Source organism: Nanorana parkeri, unplaced genomic scaffold, assembly GCF_000935625.1.
Source record: "Nanorana parkeri isolate BGI_ZX_2015 unplaced genomic scaffold, ASM93562v1 scaffold570, whole genome shotgun sequence".
NCBI lineage: Eukaryota > Metazoa > Chordata > Amphibia > Anura > Dicroglossidae > Nanorana > Nanorana parkeri.
Window position 1 is genome coordinate 163481 of NW_017306838.1, and position 20813 is coordinate 184293.

The window sequence follows — 20813 nt, forward strand, 5'->3', positions numbered from 1 at the left end:
GCTCGACTGAGACGCGCTGAAAGCCAAAGCTGGCCGAATGACCGGCCGACTACCTGCTTCTGACAGCTGGGCAGAGCCAGCCATCATCTCACGGCTGGCTCCGGCCACTTGCAGAGAGATCAGCGTCCCTGCTTACCAGCTAACCAGGGACGCTGCCATTACACACTGAGAGCGGCCTCTCCCTGTTCTCAGTGTGTAATGACAGATGTCGTTTCTGGTTACCTGGTAATCAGGAACGCATCTGTCATTCCTCCCCCGGATGCTCTAAGAGTCTAATAGGCTCCTGGCCACCCGGGAGAGAGACACTTTCTCACAGAAAGGTTCACTCTGCTCGGTTTTTTCTTTTTTTTTCTTCTGACGGCAGCCGTTAACTGCCGTCAGAAGAAAGAAAAAAAAATCCCCATAGGAAAGCATAGCTAGATTCCTATTGGCTATTTCAATTTGCAATAGCCAATAGCAAACTAGCTATTGCACCCGCCCACTGCTGCTGTCAATCAGCAGAGGGGGACCTGCAGTTCTTCATCAGGTCCCCGTCTGGTGATTGACAGCAGCGGAGGGTGGGCGCAATAGCTAGTTTGTTATTGGCTATTGCAAAGTGAAATAGCCAATAGGAATTTAGCTATGCTTTCCTATGGGGATTTCTTTTTTTTTTTGACGGCAGCAGAACCGCCCAGCCAATAGAAAACAGTTGGGCAGAGCTAGCTGTCACTGCTAGCTCCGCACAATCGTTTTCTATTTATGTTTTTTATACTATTTTAACTATTTTTCTGTTCTGCTCGGTCCCACAGAGGGACCGAGCAGAACAGCCGAGCTGAATGCTCACTGCTGATCGACATCTATAGGAATAGACCGAACAGCAGCGAGTAGCCTGCCGGAGGTTCGGCTTAGCCGATCCAGATGTTGGATTGGCTGAGTCGAACTCCTTCTGCACTTCAGGTCGGCCGAACATGCTGAGCATGTTGAGTGAACACACAGTTCCTTAGCTGCTGACAATTTAAATCTCTCTCCAATCCTTCTCCAAAACTTCTGTTTCCTCCGTTGTTACAGGTCTCACGATGCTGCTGTAACCAGGGACACATTTCAAGGAAATCTCTTCCCCTTCTTCAGCCTGTTAGCAGTCTGTGGCTGTTTATGGAGAGACCATGGTTTTGCCATAGTTCTCTTCAGGCTCACAGCAGGATATATACTAATGTCCTGACAGTCACCGCTCTTTGCAGGGAGAGGAATGGTGAAGTCAGCGATCGGTGGTATGTGTTCGCTAACCTTCCGATCAAAAGATCCGACCTGTAACAACTTCAGTGTCACAGGTCGGCTTTAATTTAGTCGCATGAGTGTTTTTCAATCACCCCATAATTCTCCTTTTAAGTACAATGGAACTGAACAACTGGGTTTTCCATGTCTTGCGAAAGTAGTTTAAGAAAAACCAGTTAATAACACTAGTATTTGTAGAAATAAATAAAAGCTGATACTTGGCTCAGGAACTGTGTGTTCACACAAGAGCACTCTTTGCTCCAGGCATCCTCGATCTCACCCCAGCGGCTTACCTCTATAAGATGCCCCAGAAGGCTGGGATACTTTCCTCCCTCTACTGTGTTTTGGTCTTTCACATTTGGGCGAAATACTTGTAAGTGCATTTGAGTTGTATTCATAAACTTTTATTAAAGTCTAATTTGGTGCACTATGTCGGTGCGCTTCTGTAATTTCGTTTTATACATCATTTTGTAACTGTAGTTCAGTGTTTTACAGTGACAAAAGAGGATACGGCATGAACTGCAAGATGTGGAAATAATGTAGCACTGTGTTTATGTAGTCTGCAAAGGTTTATTAGAGAAACGTAAAGTTACCCTGTCAGATCTCTCAATAACTTCCAATGCCAAGTCCCTGTCGGAGAAAAGGTAGTATACTCAACTCCAAGGGGACCTATCTCTCTTACCTACTTTCTGTTCTAGCGCTGCAGTCTCCATGAGATTCATGGGTAGGTAACACTTTCAGGAGTGTTGAATGTCAGAGTCTTTCCTCTAACCGTTTGGTGCTGTTTGGCACAATTAAAACTTGCAATATATGATTTATCTTTTTGTTCATTAAATTGAAGCTCAACTCAGCTGCCAGCACCTGGGGCTTTTGCCATAAGGTGCAAGTATGCACAACATATTTGCACATTTATGGCAAACTTTCCTGCCAAAGCTCCCTCGCTTTGTCGCCACCACTGACATCTTTGCCCCATCTTCCCACAGATTTGGCATAATCTTGATTAACCAGGACCAGATTACATACTTCCTGTGCATGGGAATTAATTTATCCTGGCACCAAAAGCATGCCAAGAAAGTCCAATGAACTTCACATGCGAGGCTCATTATACATTTAGAAAAAAACAAGGCTTGCAGGTAGGAGAGCAGCTTTTATTGACTTCATGCCAGCAGTATTTTTTTAAGTCAGTTTCCACTTTAAGTCTTATGAGATTGAACTGTTTACAAAAAGTTGTTGCCGTTTCTTTAGTTTATGATTACCAGGAAACAGGTATTTTAATTCTTGTGCGCATGGGGCCTGAAAGTTAACATATTCTGAAAGATTCCTTTTACAATCAAAATGTATGAAACCCTGGTATTATTTAATAGATCTAGTGTTGACTCCAAATTTTAATACCCTGCATTTATAAAATTTCCTTTTCTAGCAGTAACAGCTCTGACACATATCCTCTATGGTGTTCATTCCTTTGTAGTTTCAAGATGTCTGTCAGTTTCCTTAACTAGTGGATTCAGTTTCAAAGGATGCATCAGACATACAGAAAAAGCCAAAACTGTCTCCTAGGAATAAATATAACTTTGACAGGTAAAACAAAGCTTGTGCTCATACAAATGCTAAGCATTTACATATTCTTCTACAAACTGTACAGAAATGTGTAGAAATCTAGGAAGAAATCCTTAATGTTTTTTCATCACTACTAAATGATTTTTCACAATGGTTTTTTTTATAAAAAAAAGGGTGGTTAAAATGTTGAGTATAGATCCGAATTAAATTGTTGGCTCTAGCTTTAAACAAATTATAACAGACTTCAGCAGATACAACCCAGAGGTCCATGGTGCAGCAACTTGTCCCCCCTCCCGCTCTGCCTTTTCCCCGCCTCTATCTGCCACTTTTGCCATCCATGTAACGGTAGTGTGAATGGTCGGGAGATGTGAGACTCCTAGTAAGTCCATGAAAGGGGTGACTGACTAGGGGATGGTGCTCTCCTCCCACTGGGCTCCCTACATGGTTCTGGCCTTACTCCGCTCCATGTCCACTACTTAGGCACTCTCGCCCACTGTAGGCCACCGCTGGCTGTCCATGCTTCTGGGCTGTGAGCTGTGGGAGGTTAGTGGGAGGTTAGTGGGAGGGGCCGGACAGTGTCAAAGTCAGTGTTCTATCATTTTTCTCGATTCTACACATTTTCTCGACTGTGTCACTGCTAGTGGGGCCGAGTCATCCGAATCAGCTGTTTTCATGACCCCCTTTCTTCATGACATGTGCATCTGGAAGAGACACGGTAGAGTATGGGTTGAGGAAAATTACAGCACACTGGTAGTGTAGGGATGCCTCGTCTGTGCTGTGCGCGTGTACGACTGCTGCGACCCTGGTAGTTCTGCCACTAACTCCAAGCTGTAGAGGGACTACAAATCTCAGCACATTATACAGCAATGTAGAATAATACCACCAGCTATAGAGGACTATAATTACTTAGAAATACATTGTACAGCATTGCAGAATGACATTGGCTATAGAGAACTACAATTCCAAGCAATACATTACACAGCAATGCAGAATACCATCAGCTATAGAGGACTATAAATCCCAGCAATAATGACTACCAACAGCTATAGAGGACTACAATTCCCAGCAATACCATTATACAGTAATGCAGAACTGCATCAGCTACAGAGAACTACAAATCCCAGCAATACATATTACAGCGATGCAGAATAATATGAAGCTACATACTCTGTTGCTCTGGGTTCTCCTCCTGATGTCTCCAGGGTCTCAGGAGGGTTGTGTGGGCTCTCACCAGGGGTTCAGAGAGTTTCACGGGTGCGTGTGGGTGCAGCACAGGCGGCTCCCTAATTAGGCTCTCAGGTGGCCAATGCGGACTGTCATGTGGTCATTGCGGGCTCTCTGCTGGTCAGTGCGGGATGTCATCCCCCACGCCTGCTCCTCCTTACTTCTTCTCCCCGCATCCCTGTGCCGATCATGGATGTAGGCGGGCGATGAGTGTGAGGCAGGGAGGAGGTGTGGAGCGTGGGTGCAGGCGGGTGGGTCTAGCAGCGGCAAGCATGAAGCGAGCAGGAGGTGCGGCGTGTGGAGCACTGTTGCAGCTCTACATTCATCCCCGATTTGTATGCATGGGGGAGGCTCGCATTTACAAGAACAGAAACAATTTGCTAAAAGATCTTCGGACCAATGGCAATAGCAACTATAGTACATGTTCTATCCGAACAGGCTCCCAGATACAGCTTCTCCTGGTGTGGCACTTACAACTCAGTTTAAGTAAATATATAAAAATCTTGTGCTTCATATGGGATCAGAATCCTGTGCAAAAATAGTCCTTTGACCCCAGTAGCAAGTGATGATTTTTTTTGTTTTCCCACCACTGCTCTTCACATATCGGCCACTCCTTTAAACCAGGAATTACCACTTCACCCCAAATTCCACAGAAACTGTTAATAGCTTTTATTAAGCTGCACATTAATTATTGTTGCTTTCATTACTACACAGGTGGGTAGAGACCAAGGATACTTCTAAAGAAGCATTGTCTGTGATGGAGAACCCTCCACAGACAGACTCCATTGTTCATTTAAACAGTACACCTTTAACGCCAGAGGAGCAGTTACAGATAATGCTGAAGCAAGAAGAGGAAATGGAAAGACTATGTGGGGAACCAACTCAGAGGGACCTGGACGTAAGCCTCACTAAACTACAATAACATTATATAGTGTTGGAGAGCTAATATCACTCCGTTGTACTGGTCAGCTTAAAGTGTATTTCCACTCTTGCAGCAAAATTGGAATGACACCTATATTATATTTGTTACATGTTCTCATTCACATAGCATAACTTATAAATATGTGCATATATATTGCATGTTTTCTCATATTACTAGTTTCTGATCTGAAATTTCCTCTGGAAGTCAAGGGGGCTGGGGTGGTTAATAAACCCTACCTGCAGTGTGCTGGCAGATTCCATTATCATTTGTAAACTAGATTTGATGAAAGTGGAAGCCCAGAGTGTCTCTATGTGGGTGTCTATTCACTAAAGGGTGAAGAGTTTGGAGAATGCAGGAGAAGTGAACAATCTAGGACAACATAGCTGAACTGGAAAGTGAGCTGAATTGGAGAATTTTCCCAAATCAGCTATGTTGTCATAGATTGTTCCCTTCTCCGGCCTTCTCCAAACCCTTCACCCTTTTGTGAATAACCCTGTATGTGTGTGTCTTTCTATGGGGACAGCCAGAGTTTCCTGTCATTTCAAAATTGTAGAATGAAGCTTGCGGTCCATCCAAAGGCCGAATCCAAAGTTCCATCTAAAAGAAAATACTTTATTTTAGGTATACTGTGTGAATAGAGAAACTTAACAAACAAACATAGTGATGTTTTTTCAAATTTAACTTAAAAATTGGGAATACACTGAATACACTTGGGGTCTATTTATAAACAATTTGAAGAGCCATTAGCCTTGCAGCATTATAGCCACTAGATGAAAGTGAGGAGCGTGGAAAATAAATATTTATTTCCTCTGCTCCTCAGCACCGTCTAGTGGCCATAATGCAGTATTATATTACATTACATTCAACCTAAAAAGAAAATATACAAAGAACGTTAGTTTTTGAGTCTATTCACACTGAATGAATGACTTTGAATAGACCCTTTAAACTTTCTACTCTGTTCATCAGTTTGAAAAATGGAATACAGTCCGCATTCATTAGCTGACTCAAGATACTCACATCCTGCATTCATTCTGGACCTGATCCTGAAATAGGCCATTTTGAGTGATCTATAGTACGAAAAAAATCCTGTAATACAATCCTAATCCTACCCCTAAGCCGCAGTACTAATTATCAGTAAAAGTTGACAACAGATTCTCAAAAATAAAAGCATTTATAAACACACATTATAAACACACATTATAAACACACATAAATAAACTAACACCTTATTAAAGAGACACTAAACTCAGGAGTTACATTTCAAAAATGCATTAAAGTACCTGAACTATAAACAATACTGGACCTTATTTGAGTATCACTCAGCTGTAGATCCTCAGATCATCTCTGAATTGGTGCTGACACTGTCCTTCCTTTTGCAGGGTGGCTAGTTTTGTTCCTCATGGTCCCTGTGTGTGTTATGAAGTAGCCACCACTCCAAGCTCACTCCTGCGATGGACTACAATCTCAATACAAATTAGTAAACTAAACATGAGATTATAGACTATCACAGGAGTTAGCTTGGAGCGGTGACTACTTTACAACACACACACAGGGACCATTGGGAGCAAGAGTAGGCACCCTTCGGAAGGAACGACACTGTCAGCACCAATTCAGAAATAATTTGAGGATCTACAGCCGAGTGATGCACAAATAATTTTTATTAATATTGAAGGTACTTGAATGCATTTTTGAGTTTTAACTCTTGTCTAATGTAATTTTCAATATGATATGGGAAACATTATTGTGATATGAATTCAGTACAGCAATATACTCAAATAATGCATAAATAATGCTAAGCCATATATATAACTAAATCAGTCCCAAAACATCATAAATACAAGTTTCCAAGTGCCACTCCACTCCACTCATGTGTAACACCGAATCATGCTCCCCTTCAAAAAAACTAACTTGCCAAATAAATTTGACCCATTAGTAAGGTCAAAACACTGTTTTTTTGTTTGTTTTAAATAAACCAGCACTTTCTCTTCTGTTAAGTTGAGGTGCCCATACACCTTACAATTATCTGCAGATTATTGTCTACAACCGCATTTTCATCTGAAAATCTGCCAGTTTATGGGAAGTGCACAACCACAATTACTGTACAACTCGCAGATTTTCGTCTTTCAAGCACACTAGAAAATGTTTGTCTAGTTGGATGAAAATCGACGGGTTAGTGGCGTTTTTGTACAAGAAAAGTCTCAAGATGAAAACTGCACATGCTTAAACTAAAATCAGTTATTTCGATTGACGAAAATCGGGCAGTTAGTGGTGCTGACAAACGTTAATTGCAAACTGCATTGGTCCGTGCATGATGGGCTGTTGAACGAGGGTGAGATGTCTGGACAAAAAAAGTTGTACAATGGTTGTAAGGTGTATGGCCACCTTTAGCCAGTTCCCTCCAGCTCCTTTTCAATCCACAGAATCTCTTCAGGGTCCCCATAGATTTGTAATCATTATATTTACCATTGTTAAAGCTGTACAATAAAATTTGTATTGCAAACCTTTGGAAATAGGCATGTATCTTTAATTTATGTAACTGGCTTTTTAAAAAAATCTAATAACGCAAAGAGCAATGTGAATTAACCGTTTGCTACGTATAAGGTGTTATATTTTACTGATCATACTATAGTGAATGGAAAACCGATTGGTTGCTATGGGTTACCTTTCATCGGAATTACTTTTTTCATTGTTCTATTTTGCAGCGCTTTCATATGTTTTACCATTTGGTTTACTTTTACTTGGAATAACTGTACAGAAGTTCTTACAAAAATAAAGTTTCTTATTCTTGCTAGAGGTACTTGCTAGAGATAAATCTGCACTATTATGGTAGTTCTTGAGTATGTGAATTTACATAATGAGGGCAGATCATCATCAGCCCTCATTATGTACACAGAACAACAAGAGCATCACAAGTTACCGCATCAGCTACATTTACATGCAGTAAATATTCTTCTAGGACGGATCTGGGCTAATTGTGCGATTATACATCTCCATACATTCTAAATCTAAGTTACAGCAATCAATTTATTGTGCTGTCAAGGGTTGAACAGTATCAATCAGGAGTTCTTCCAGGCTAATGCTGGGCACACACCTTACAACCATCGCAAGACTTTTGCATCTCAACTCAACTTTCAGCAGCTTAGAGTAGGCAGAATAACAAAAGGTAATATTTGAGTAGTTTCTTTTATTACAAGATCAGTCCTATTTGTGTTATAAAAGTTATTTGTGGCATATATATTCAAAAACTTTAACTCATGTCCCAAAACAGTCAGACCAATTGTGAGAAGCCAGTATTTATCAAGCTTCTAACAATCCCATAGGATGGTAGAAGCTCGGAGAAGAATTCTGTGTGCTTTCATGCATCTCATATGTTTGTAAACATTACATTTTTTTTCATTCTCTGCTATGCTAAATAACAACTCCTGATGTTTCAGAGGTATTTTCACTATATACACCATGAGATTCAGTCAGAAATGCTAGCTCCCCAAGAGAAGGAACAGATGGACAGAATCTTAACAAGTGTTTCCAGCCAGCTTTTGGAAAACCCAGCTCTGGAGAAACTGCTTCAAGAAATAAGGGAAGAGATTGCATATGATTACTACATCAGCCTCAGGAAAAGTATTGGTAAGAGCTCCTTCTTCTGATGCTGTTATACCGCTAAGGGATGTCAGATTAAGAAGAAACGTTTGTTAGGCTGTGCTTGACAAGTCTGTTCAGTACTTATCTTTAAAGTGGATCTAGCATCAACTATATTTTTCATCTTAAGAGCACACATATGTAAGTGTAACATTACAGGTACAGTATGTATTACCTGAGAGATGAAGATACAATAAAAGGTCAATAAACTGGGGACACAATAGGTGGGAATAGTGCGGTACAGCAAGCTATGGGGTTGGGACCAAAATATTAGTTTTTAGGGGCATGACTTAAGCCCTTCTCATCCACTATGTACGTCATTGGCAGCGGGCCGATTTAAACAGACTCCCAGCGGCTTTAGCCGCCAGTGTTCTGTCGAAAGCTCCAACCCATCGAGATCTCCGATTGGTGACGTCACGTCCGGTGACTTGCCAGTAGGAGATTTAGACCAGATGGCACTGGTGCGCCGAGATTTTTATGGGTCGGAGATTTTAACAGAACACCAGGACTCTGTTTACAATTGTAAAGCTGGCTGTTGGCTTTACAATAGAAGCAATTCTGGCCGCTCAGCTCCCACCAGATTGCTTCTATGGGCTGGTAAAGTGCCCCTCCCCACCCAACACCCCCTGCTGTGTTTTCTGGGCTCCGCTGCCCCTCTTGCAGGGGCCAAGGCCTAGCATCTCGGGTGCCGGCAGGAAGCTGGGAAGGAGAGCGACGCACTTCTGTTCACCGATCTTCTCCACACTCTACAGGATCGGGAGCGACGAGTATTATATGTCTTCCGGTCCCTGAGCCGACATTGCTCAATTACTGAAGCCAAGCAATAAGCCTTTTGAAGTGCGATCTGCACTTCAATTGCTTATTTAATGTGGAAATGTGACACTTGGGGTCTTTTGGAGGACCTGTCACTACCTTGTAGGGGGGCTTGTAAGCCCCCCTATGTGATAGCAATTATAGTAAAAAAAAACAGCTTTAAAAAATATAAAATAAATGTAAAAATACAAAAAAAGTTTTAAAGGTGCCCGCCCCCGCAATTGCACGCGTATTTACTAAAACACGGGTCGGGTGCGCCTACGTACAAAAATGATGATCACACTACACATGTTGGGTATCGCCACGCACGCAAGAGTGAGAACAATAATTCTAGGGCAAATATTTATGGGTGTCTCTAAACCAGGGATGGCCAAACTCCGGCCCTCCAGCTGTGGTGAAACTACAAATCCCATGAAGCATCTATCTCCGGGAGTCATGTCTGTGGTTGTGAGAATTTTGCAAAGCCTCATGGGATTCGTAGTTCCACCACAGCTGGAGGGCCACAGTTTGGCCATCCCTGCTCTAAACGGATGACCTGTTGGGGCTTTTAAGCATAGTCTATGGACTTTTTGGGGTACTGATTTTTGTCGACGTTTCACGGAGACACATAATTTTTAACCTGGGCATGCTGGGTATCTATTTACTCTTGTAATCTCCTCTTTTATATTTTATTAAAAAGTGGTTATTATATTTTGTTTTGGGGCACTAAATTTAACTTAAGTGCAATTTTCACTACATTTTTGGGTTTGATAATGAGTTGCACTAATATCATGCAACAGAAATTTGCAACTGCCACCATTTTATATTAAAGGGTCTTGGCTTTCAGAAAATATATAATGTTGGGGGGTTTGAAGTAATTTTCAAGTTTAAAATGTGGCTTATAACAAAAAAGCCTTGGCAGCGAAAGGGTTAATATTGGCAGGTCTGCATGGCATTAAATTATAGTAATGTGGTCCCCTAAAGAAACAATACTGTTTTTACAATATGCAAAATTACAATATGCAGGCAACAAATGGGTAATCATCACAATATACAGGCAACAATCATTACTATGAGTGGCCAACAAGCAAGCAAATGTTACAATACACAGGCAATTACAGTGACAGTACCTCGCTTCCCTACGTTTCCTTACCTTTACTGCAGGGCTCCGGCAACGGACTCCCTTAGCAATTAGGTAAACTATGAGCAGCACAAATATACTTTTGCATGACTCATCACAGCCTGTGCAGAATGTGGTTCAGTTATAATAAAGCAAGTGACCTAATGTCACCTTAATTTACTGTTGTTTGCACCGCAATGACCAAACACAATATTAGTCTTTAACTTGCTTGTTGCAAAGATGTCTGCTTTAACCAGTTTAAACTCACAGTTTTCTCTGTAACACATTCCATTTAATTCCTTTGTAATTTCTTACTTGAAAGGCTGCAGCTGTTATAATGTTCCTAGCCTTACATAACAGATTGTAATTCTGTTGCATAGAAGGGATATGCAAGTTTACAAAGTCAAAGTTTTTATGGTTTTGGAAAGAGTCAGATCCTCTTGTCATGTTTTAAATGGGCAGGGAATCATAGAGTAGGGAGTAATAGTAAATATATTGATTGAGGAAAGAGTCAGCAGCAAAAGCATTGGGGTCTATTCACTAAGCTGCCGAGGACAGCCGAGTGAATGACCGATCTGAAGTGAAGTGAGCCGAACACTGTTCGGCTATTCACTTCAGGCTGGTACGGCTGATTTCAGCCGTACATCGGCTGAAATCAGCCGTACATCGGCTTGCTTCGCCTGGCTTCGGGTCGGCCGACCCGAAGTGCAGAAGGAGTTCGACTCAGCCGATCCAACATCTGGATCGGCTGAGCCGAACCTCCAGTAGGCTTCTCACTGCTTTTCGGGCTATTCTTAAAGATGCCGAACAGCAGTGAGTGAATAGCCGAATGCCGCTGAGGTACCGAGCAGAACAGAAAAAGAGTGAAAAAAGTAAAAAAAAGTAAATAGAAAACGATTGTGCGGAGCTAGCAGTGACAGCTAGTTCCCCCCCATAGTTTCCTATTGTCCGGCGGCTCGGCTGCTGTAAAATAAAAATAAAATAAACATTCTCCCGGGTGCTCTGGGAGCCTCCCGGCCGCCCAGGAGAGAAACACTGCTGTTTCTTTTTTTCTTTATTCTGACACAAGCGATGTCAGAATAGAAAAAAAAAAAGAGAATTTTCCCATTGAAAAGCATTGGGACATTACTATTGGCTATTTCAGTTTGCAATAGCCAATAGTAAACTAGCATTGTACCTGCCCTCTGCTGATGGACCTGATGGGGAACTTCAGCAAAGGGCGGGTACAATGCTAGTTTACTATTGGCTATTGGCCACGTTCGGGAGCTGTACGGGCTATTGTGAATAATAAGAAGAATTTTTATTAATTTTCAAAAAAGTTTAAAGAAATATAACACGTCAAGACAATACAGAAAATATAAGTAATAAAAACACTGTTTGAAACAGTCTGGAGATAGGTCAAAAGAGAAGTGCGAGAAAAGTAAAATATACTCTCCCTGCAGCTGTCACACATTGGCTCTAAGACCAAGAGCAAAGCGATCATGTAACCAATGATCGCTCAGCTCGCAGACTCTTCTCCTTGAAGAGAGCAGGGACTGTCAGTCACTGCTCCCCAGGGGGATTCTCCTCTACCTTCTGTTCCTTCAGCAATCATTGGAGGGACAGACAGAGGAGGGGGCAAGCACAGGTTGGATCCCGACAATATTGTTGAGATCCTTCCCCGCTGCGCCGCGGCTCTGCGCTGTCAGCAGATAGCGGCATTAGCCTGCTATCTGCTATCTTTGGGTCACAGGAGTGCATTAGTAAATGTACTCCTGTGGCTCAGCAGAGAAGTAAAGCCAAATAAAGGTTAAGCATTTTGCTTGTTTTTATTGCTATCTGCGCTTTCCTGTTCCTCTCATTTCTTGTCATGGTGCAATCATACCAAATGTAAGTCACGGGTAGAATAAAAACCTGACCGATGTCCCAGCACAAAAAAACTTTTTACTTGAGTTCCACTTCACTTCCACCTCCACCCAGATTCAGTTTTGGGTAGTCACTGGTGTACTAAATTATTTGGATTTTTGTTTATCTGTCTAAAACCAGAACTTTCTATGGTGCCCTGTAGCTACCAACCAGTTTCAAAACTGCCCTGGCAAGACGAAGGAAAAAATTAATTTGCTTGCACTGAGTAAATTAGGTATATCCGACTCTAAAAAAAATAAACTCCCCAGTTTACTATTTGCTGTAAGTTTCAGCTTGAGTCAAGTTTTGGAACCACTACACTTTTTTCAAAAGAAATTTAAAATAACTATTTGGCTGTAGTTCTCTCTTGGGTCACAGGAGTACATTTACTGATTGTACTCCTGTGACCCAAAATTTGCATATAGTGGGCTACTGCCCAAAAATATTGTCGGGATACCCCCGCTGCTGATGACTGGAGGAACAGAGAGAGGGAAGGAGGAGATCCTTGCAGGAAGTGGTTTCTGCAGGGAGAAGCCATGAGCTGAGCAATCACTTGTTTGTGATCATTCAGTTCTGTCGCTATAGAGGCAGCGTGTGACAGCTGCAGTCTCACACGTCAGCTTAAACTATTGGGAAGAGTGTTTTTTTACGCTCCCAATAGTTCTCCTTTATTTTGCCTTAAAATAAGATGAAACTGACAATAATATCCTAAAGCAATAGCAAAGTGGCTGCTCTATGGACTATGAAAAAAGTAATGGTGGAAGCCATTTACTCATGTCAGTTTCAAGTTACTTCACAGCACATTGGGATTCTTTGGGGAAAAGTGGAAGGGTACAATACTTTTGGCTTTTACCACATAGGCTTAAATGCTAATAAACTAAATTACCTAACGCATCAAAATGACAGGGATTCCCTTCTCATGATGTGTGAAACAGATAGATTTACATTCATCACTTTGTTTCTCCTCTGGCTCCTAGTTAATACTCAGTCACTGTTTAATCCCCCTGGAATATCCTGACAAATAAAAACTGACATTTCAAATTCTGATGAATGAATCAATTACTAGATAGGCTGTTAAACCACCCAGCATGTAATTTCCCTGTCAATGGTTCTCATCTAGAAACCAAGTTACAAAACAGTATACAGTATTAAAATCTCAAGTACCATAAAAAATTCATATCGTTCAAGTAAAAAAAATGACCTGTCATTTTACAATTAGTTGAGTTTAAACGGAAGAAGAAGAAGAAGAAGAGCAATGTATGCAAATGTAAGAAGTGTTTTCCGTATCATGTTTATTTCTTGAAAAGGTAAATTTAAGAGTGAAATCTGAAAGCTGTCTTCACAGTGTCCGATGGATTTTTAATGTTCAGATTTTATAACTGTATCTAGTTGTTGCCTAAAGATAAATGGAATTGTAAGTTAGAAAATAGACTAACTGCAGAAATTTTTTTTTTTCTTGCTGCTGTCTTTTACCTTGAAATGCCCCTGTGGGAAATGCAGACTGCATAAACCAAGATCTACATCTGGTAGCTGACAGAATCGATGTCTCCATACAGGGGCATCGTTAACTCACCTGAATTCTGAATTCTGTCAACTTTCTGATTGTGAAGTGTATGCCCTTTCCTGCCCCAACCCACAATAACCAATTATCTGGCTCAGGCAAAGTCATGTTGTGCAGTCCTGTCTATGGATATGAAGGTAGCGATTTTTGTATAGGCAATTCAGGAGGGCAATTTGTGGCACTTAAGGGGACCATTGCTACAAAAAAGGTATGTCTAATAATGCTGTCAGCTGCAGATCTTGGCCTATGCAGTCTAAAATGTACTTTTAGGCTTTACACCTATTTTTTTCACATTGTTAGACTAAGTAGGGTTTTCTGAAGTCTTGGGTAGGACTACAAGACTACTACAAGACTACCACTCTTGTTTCTCTGCATTGCAAATAGCCTCTCTCAGCATTACCTTGTAGACTGCAATGGGGGACTTGCATTGCGGTGAATACTTAATAAATAAAAATAAAGTTGTGCATAATTACACGGCAATAGACTTCAGAAAAACTTTGAGAAGTGGAGGTGAAATTAATCACCTGCAGAATCAAATGTAATGTAAAATAAATTAGTCATAAATTAGTGCTTATGCACAAATCAAAGTATTGTCCTTTTTATATACATTTAAGGGCAATCCCAACAAATCTTACATTTTGTCAAAATAAATTATAATTTTTAATAAAATGTTTTTATATTTAAAGGAGAACTATGGGGTTAAGGCTTTTCCCCATAGTTCTCCTTAGGGTAACGGGAGGACACAAACTAGCGTCCTCCCGTCACCCTAAGCTCAGTATACTGCGAGCTACAGCTCACGGTATACTGAGACGCCACAGTACACCGCATGCTACTGCCCGCTGTATACTGAGACGCCGCAGCTAAAGCGGATCCGACAATTATGTCTGGATCTGCCCAGCTGCTTGAGTGACAGCTGGCTCTGCCTATCTAGAGACAGAGCCAGCTGTACCCGCCCCCTCCCCCCGGTGGCGGATCAGAGCGGGGAGGGGAATCCAGCCCCTCCCCTGTCCCGGCAGAGAGCTGTGACAGTATCGAGAGGTGAGCGCACGCCGGTATGTGTTCGCTCACTTCTCGATCTACTGAGCCGACCTGTGACAGTCTCATTGTCAGAGGTTAGAACTATGAGGTGAGTGAAAAGCATGCACCTCATAGTTCTCCTTTAACACTTTATTCACCTATAGTAACCTTAACCTTTTTAATCCCTTATTTCCTTGTCAATTCATCTTTTCTATTTTTATTTAACATTCATATGTAAGCTTTTAAAATTTTCATCCTTTTATTCATTTTGTTTTTCTGGTTCTGCATTCCAAAATACACAAATGTAATGAGAAACTTCATTGCATTTGTAAATATCTTGACAATGCTTTTGTACCAGAAATGTATTTTAAGTGCATTTTGTAAAAAGGAATAAATTGAACAATAACATTTGCACTTTTGACAAGTCATAGCCTTCCTCAATTCCCAAATGGAAGAACACATTTTTGTTATCCTGGTTTTAATGAAACCTGTCTATTTTCTAACATGCTGATTAGGGCTAAATTGCACGGCTTTCAATATTTTTCAATACCCCTCTGCTTCATCCTCTTCAGGCTTCTATGGATCAAAAGGTGACTCAAATACAAAATAAATTTTTCATAGGAATGATAAAAAAATTACAGGATTTAAATTTTAAATGTTAGGATTCGCTTACGAAAGGGACAAAACATTCATCTATGCTGCATACAGTAGGACGTAGCAAGCCCCATTCAGCTTCAAATGTTCTACACTCTGCCATCTGCAATAGTCCAACAAGGACTTTATCTCTATGACAGAATGTGGAAGCTGTGCTAATCGTAAAGATTGCACATTGTTTTCCTCCCTTATCTTATAAAATGAAGAACAAATTATTTTCATGTTATATAGAGTAAGGTTTGTATTATACATACTATATGACAAATCCAATGCATATAAACTCTTTTTATGGCTTTATTATATAAGTATTATATCTCATTGCACTTATGGAAAATTAGGAACTTTTCTGAGTAGAAAGTTCTTAATTGTAACAAAAAGTACATAATGAATTACATCTAATTATGATTCATGAATATAGTACTCTGTAGCGGTAGATGCCAGTGACTGACTTGTAAGCCAAACATAGGGTTTGATTTACTAAAGGATTCTTTCACATATCCCCCTGCAAAAAAGGAAATTATTCCTTATTTTAATACAGTGGGCAAAGCCATACAAATCATTCCTTTATGTCCCAAACAACCAAATGTACAACCCGTTTTTCTGCTGCATACTACAAATATAGCCTACTATTGTATAGCCATTTATTCTAAACCTAACACAGCTGTTTCAGGCTTTTTGGCCATTATTAGTACAGGAGCCTTGGCTTCTTCTATGGCGTAAGATTTGGGACCCAATTAGACAGTGTAACCATACAGATTATGGTGAGAAAGGGCTAAAAAAAAGCCCTCAACTTTAATCAGTGCATAGCACAGTAAAGCCTTCTTAAAGCAGAAGGTATTCCCATGTCTCGTTTTGTCATTTCCCAAAAATAAAGCCTCATTTCAGGACAGTTCCTTATTTTAAAATAAATATCCTGTTTTTTATTTAAAAAAATCTATGACCTTTTTATTAAACTTTTGGGGTCAAGCCACCAAAAATGAATGACCAACTGTGTTCTGTCTCTAGTTGCTCATTCTTACAGTTTTGCATTGCTCCAGTTGCCATCAAGTCTCTTCTTTCATGCTGCATTGTTCATAATGAAAAATCTACATTGGATAGTGAAACCCTTCCTCCTGAGTGCTAAGTGGAAGGGTCTGACATAGTCACATGATCAGTCACCGTGTTATAATAAGTAGACTGCTAGAAAAGCTTGTAAGCCAGCTGCAAGGGCAGGAAATTACATTTTGGAGAAGGTTTTTTTTAAATAACATTAATTACCAAATATTATTTGTGTATCACTTATATATGTTGTATCAATTATTTAATACAAGTGGAGTTTTAATTTAATGATAACATTTCAATTTCCAGTTGATTATATCCTGAAGGATCCAGGGGAGAAAGACAGACTTCTAATAGGCAACATTCCTCGTTATTTTCCACTTCGGGTGATCCGTGCTCCAGTGCCCTGGCACTCCTCATATGGAGATGCCCACAAATGGAATGAAGACCACCTGTTCACAGTGAACCCCATGATGCTGGATTTACAACAGCTGTGGATTACACAGTAAGCAGTGGGAAGGTTTAAGAAAACACAGCTCAAACAATCATGTGTAGATGTGAGAATACTCAAAAATCAGTTTTGATTGCTATGAGTTGATTCAAATTCCACATTTCACTTTTTCTTGTTTGTTAAAGGCTGTATATTTCACATATTCAAAAGATTCATCTGCTAATTCAAAATGGCCATCAATGTTATGCACTGTTTTCTTGAATAAAAAAATACTCTGTACCATAAAATGGTCCGTTTATAACATGCTAAAGCACAGATTACTGCACATGATCAACTAATTGCTCTTCAAGGAAGGTTTTCTTGCAGGCAGCATTTGCTGCTGGTTTGTACCTTCATATTATCTTTATAAAGCCATGCATATGTTGCTGCAGCATGTGCTGGTAGTATACTACAGTATTGCTCCTTGGCCTCAATACTGAATTATGTTTTTTATAATTATACATTATAATATATGATAAATTTGTCTGCGTTAGAAGTCTCTTAGATGTAGTTCTCTTACCATTTTAGGTGGTTGTAGGTCAACTTTTGTCAGCAGTGACAGATCTATTTGCTTAGGTCCCAGAGATCTCAAAGGGACCTATGCTTGCCCGCACACAGTTCCTCTACTGCTTAAAAAAATAGTCTGATCACACAATATAATGAAATGGTTGTTGGGATCAGCAAATTACCCTCCCCATCCTTCCAATTTGCATGTTGCATGTAATCTTGTTTCTCATTTAAATTGATGTTCTGTTAAATTCAACCAAATTTAAATAGGTTTGCTAAGGGCAGCATTCCCAGCTTTAAATTTGATAAATTCCATCTGTGATAATAGAGCAGTAATATTCAACTTCGTCTCTGTTTTTTTATTTGTAGATTTAGTGATTTAAGGTTTGTGCGTACCAATGAAATGCTGTCTAGCAACCTGCCTCTGCTACCTGCTGAATTTGGGGAATTGGTACAAAAGCATTGTCTAGAAGCCCATACCAATTTGCGAAATAAGTAAGTTCAATGTAAAACAGTGTGGGCTGCATGTGTGAGAATGTACGTCTACAGTTAATGACTGTTATTAACATGCAATTACATACAACACTCCTGAGCTATTAAAGCTACTTATTACCTGCAATCTTTAAACCCGCTGTAAACTGGAATGTAATACCTAGTACTTTATTATTCTGTTGGTTACAAATTATAAGACACTCTGTATATGGTAAAAATTAAGTTAGGCATTAAGGTTGATAAGGTGTTTCAATTTCATGTTGAACACACTGCACTAAAACTATTTAGTGGTAAACTCAATTCTTTTAAAATACACTGAATCTCAGTAATTATTTTCTTATATTGACTGTTAGGCATTGCATTTTAATGTGGTCACTCACTTAAAGAACCCATACAGAGCAACTGCAGAGTTTAGTAATGTATAACAACCACTGCATATCTGCCATATTAAAGGGGAGGTCTCCAGTACTAATGTTCTTTCGAAACCCAAAGGTATGTGCAGAAGATAGTAGAAAGATTAAACATGTAGATACGTTTCGAACATTTATGAGATAACAGGTTAGTACCCCATTATTACAAAAGGTAAAGGTGCTTGGAAATACAGTACATGACAGATGAAAGTTTTGGAAACACTGACATAAAGCAGATACCCTTAGCATCATTTCAGAGTTCCATCAGAGCAATTGGAACAATGAAAGATGACTTATGATTGGTTGTCATAGGCTATTTATAGTCTGTCCCATTACATACAGCCTGTTAAGAGCTTTTTCATGCTTCATGTTATTAAAATCTGTTGTTGTAATGCATAATCTTTTTTTTTTGTCAATGCAAATTTTTAGTGTCATGCATACAAAACAAGTGCATGCTGAAGGCTAAGGGGGTTATTCACAAAGGCAGGCGAGTGAATAACCCAGCCGAAGTGAAGTGAGCCGAACTAAGTATGTCTGATTTCAGCCGTACATCGGCTGCACTTCGGTCAGTGTAGAAGGACTTTGACTCAGCCGATCCAACATCTGGATCGGCTGAGCCGAAGCCCCGGCAGCTATTCACATACGGGCCGAACGGCAGTGAGTGAATAGCCGAATGCCGGTACCTCTGTGGTAGCGAGCAGAATAGAAAATAGTGAAAAATATTGAAAGGTTAAAAAAAAATTAAAATATAAATAAATACTAAAATGAAAAAAGAAAGATTTAAAAAAAAGAAAAAAAAGAATAAAAAAAAACAATTGGGCGGAGCTAGCTCTGCCCAACTGTTTCCTATTGGCCGGCACCTGCTAGTCTTCTAGCAGGTCCAGGCCCGCAAATGACAGTTGGGTGGAGCCGTCACGTCATGGCCGGCTCCGCCCAATTAATATTTAATGACAGATCAGCGTCCCCAGGTCATTTGAGAACACTGATCTGTCATTACAACTGGGCGGAACCAACCGTGAGATCACAGCTGGCTCTGCCGAACTGTCATTTGCCGTTCGCCTCGCTTCGGCTGTCACTTCGGCCCAGTCGAGCCGAAGTATATGCCTTCGGCTCAGCTGCTTCGGCTATTGTGAATAGCCCGTACAGCAGCCCTCGGTTCGACTGAACCAAAGTGCTCCGGCGGCCGAAGAGAGCTGAAGGATCAACCGAAGCTACGCCTAGATCCTTGAACTCCTTTGTAAATAACCCCCTAAATGAAGTGTTGCCACTGTATCCTATATGAAGTTTCTGATTTCTTTTTTTTTGTTAATCTCAGATGGATACCAGCCTGTGCTTCATTGTTTATATCACATAAGGATAAATGGATCCATTTAGTACCCCAGAATGAGGAGGATTCAGCTTTGCAGGTTCAGGAGTTTTTTGCATGCGTGTCAACTCAGATGTCTTTACAGCTACGTGGGATGGTCAACATTTCTCTTCAGGACTTGGTTTCTTTTTTTAATATACACAAGGTAATTAGAAGATGAGGGTACTTGAGCTTTGAAAAAAAAACAAAAGCCAAAAAGTGCTTGATACATACAGCTGCCTCCTTTTTGCTAGTGACGCACTCCATTGAAATATTATTTTTTTAAAAATATTTAACTGTGAATAACATTCTGTATTTTTCAACTGAAATACTATCTTATTTTAGTACTTATCTGCTCACAGTATTATTTTTTTAGACAATCCTTAAAAATTATTTTATCTATTTATGTATTCATGCAGTGATCAAGCATGAGCATAAGCAAGTGCCAAAGGCCGATCAAATGCTAATAAATGTATTCTTCAGGCTTGCTAAAATGAAGCAGGACTGTTATCATCCACATAGCTTCCATCAATTGTAATTGTTGTTGGCTCTGTTCTTTCTGGGTAATAATGTTAGATTTTCATGAAGTAATTAGTTACATCTTGTGGCTACAGAGAAGCAGTGTTACGAGTGCTGTTGGTCTGTCAGTTTATGAAACATAAGCTGGGAATAGTAGAGAATCATTAGAGTCGGTGTGCTTCTTCCTGATAGCAAAGTGCATACTGTTGCAGTAGGAGCTTGTATGTGAAAAAAAAATGGAAAAGTGTTTTAAAAAAACTAAAATCTAATAAAAAGAATTTTAAAAAAGGCCTTCATACATAAACAGTGATATAGCCAAACATATCTTGGGTATGGCTGTGCATGTGAGAAGAATCATTCCAAGGCCATTATTTATGGGCAATTTTGAACATCG

At 40.2% G+C, this 20813-nt stretch overlaps 1 protein-coding gene across 1 annotated transcript in view; it reads left to right on the plus strand.

The window, feature by feature from the left end:
* Positions 1-20813, plus strand: part of DNAH3 (dynein axonemal heavy chain 3) — a 239155-nt gene that overhangs the window by 11565 nt on the left and 206777 nt on the right. The window contains 6 exon segments of the mRNA XM_018562281.1: positions 2727-2843; positions 4779-4930; positions 8389-8578; positions 16966-17161; positions 18023-18148; positions 19871-20066. Coding sequence (XP_018417783.1) covers positions 2727-2843; positions 4779-4930; positions 8389-8578; positions 16966-17161; positions 18023-18148; positions 19871-20066 — 977 coding nt within the window.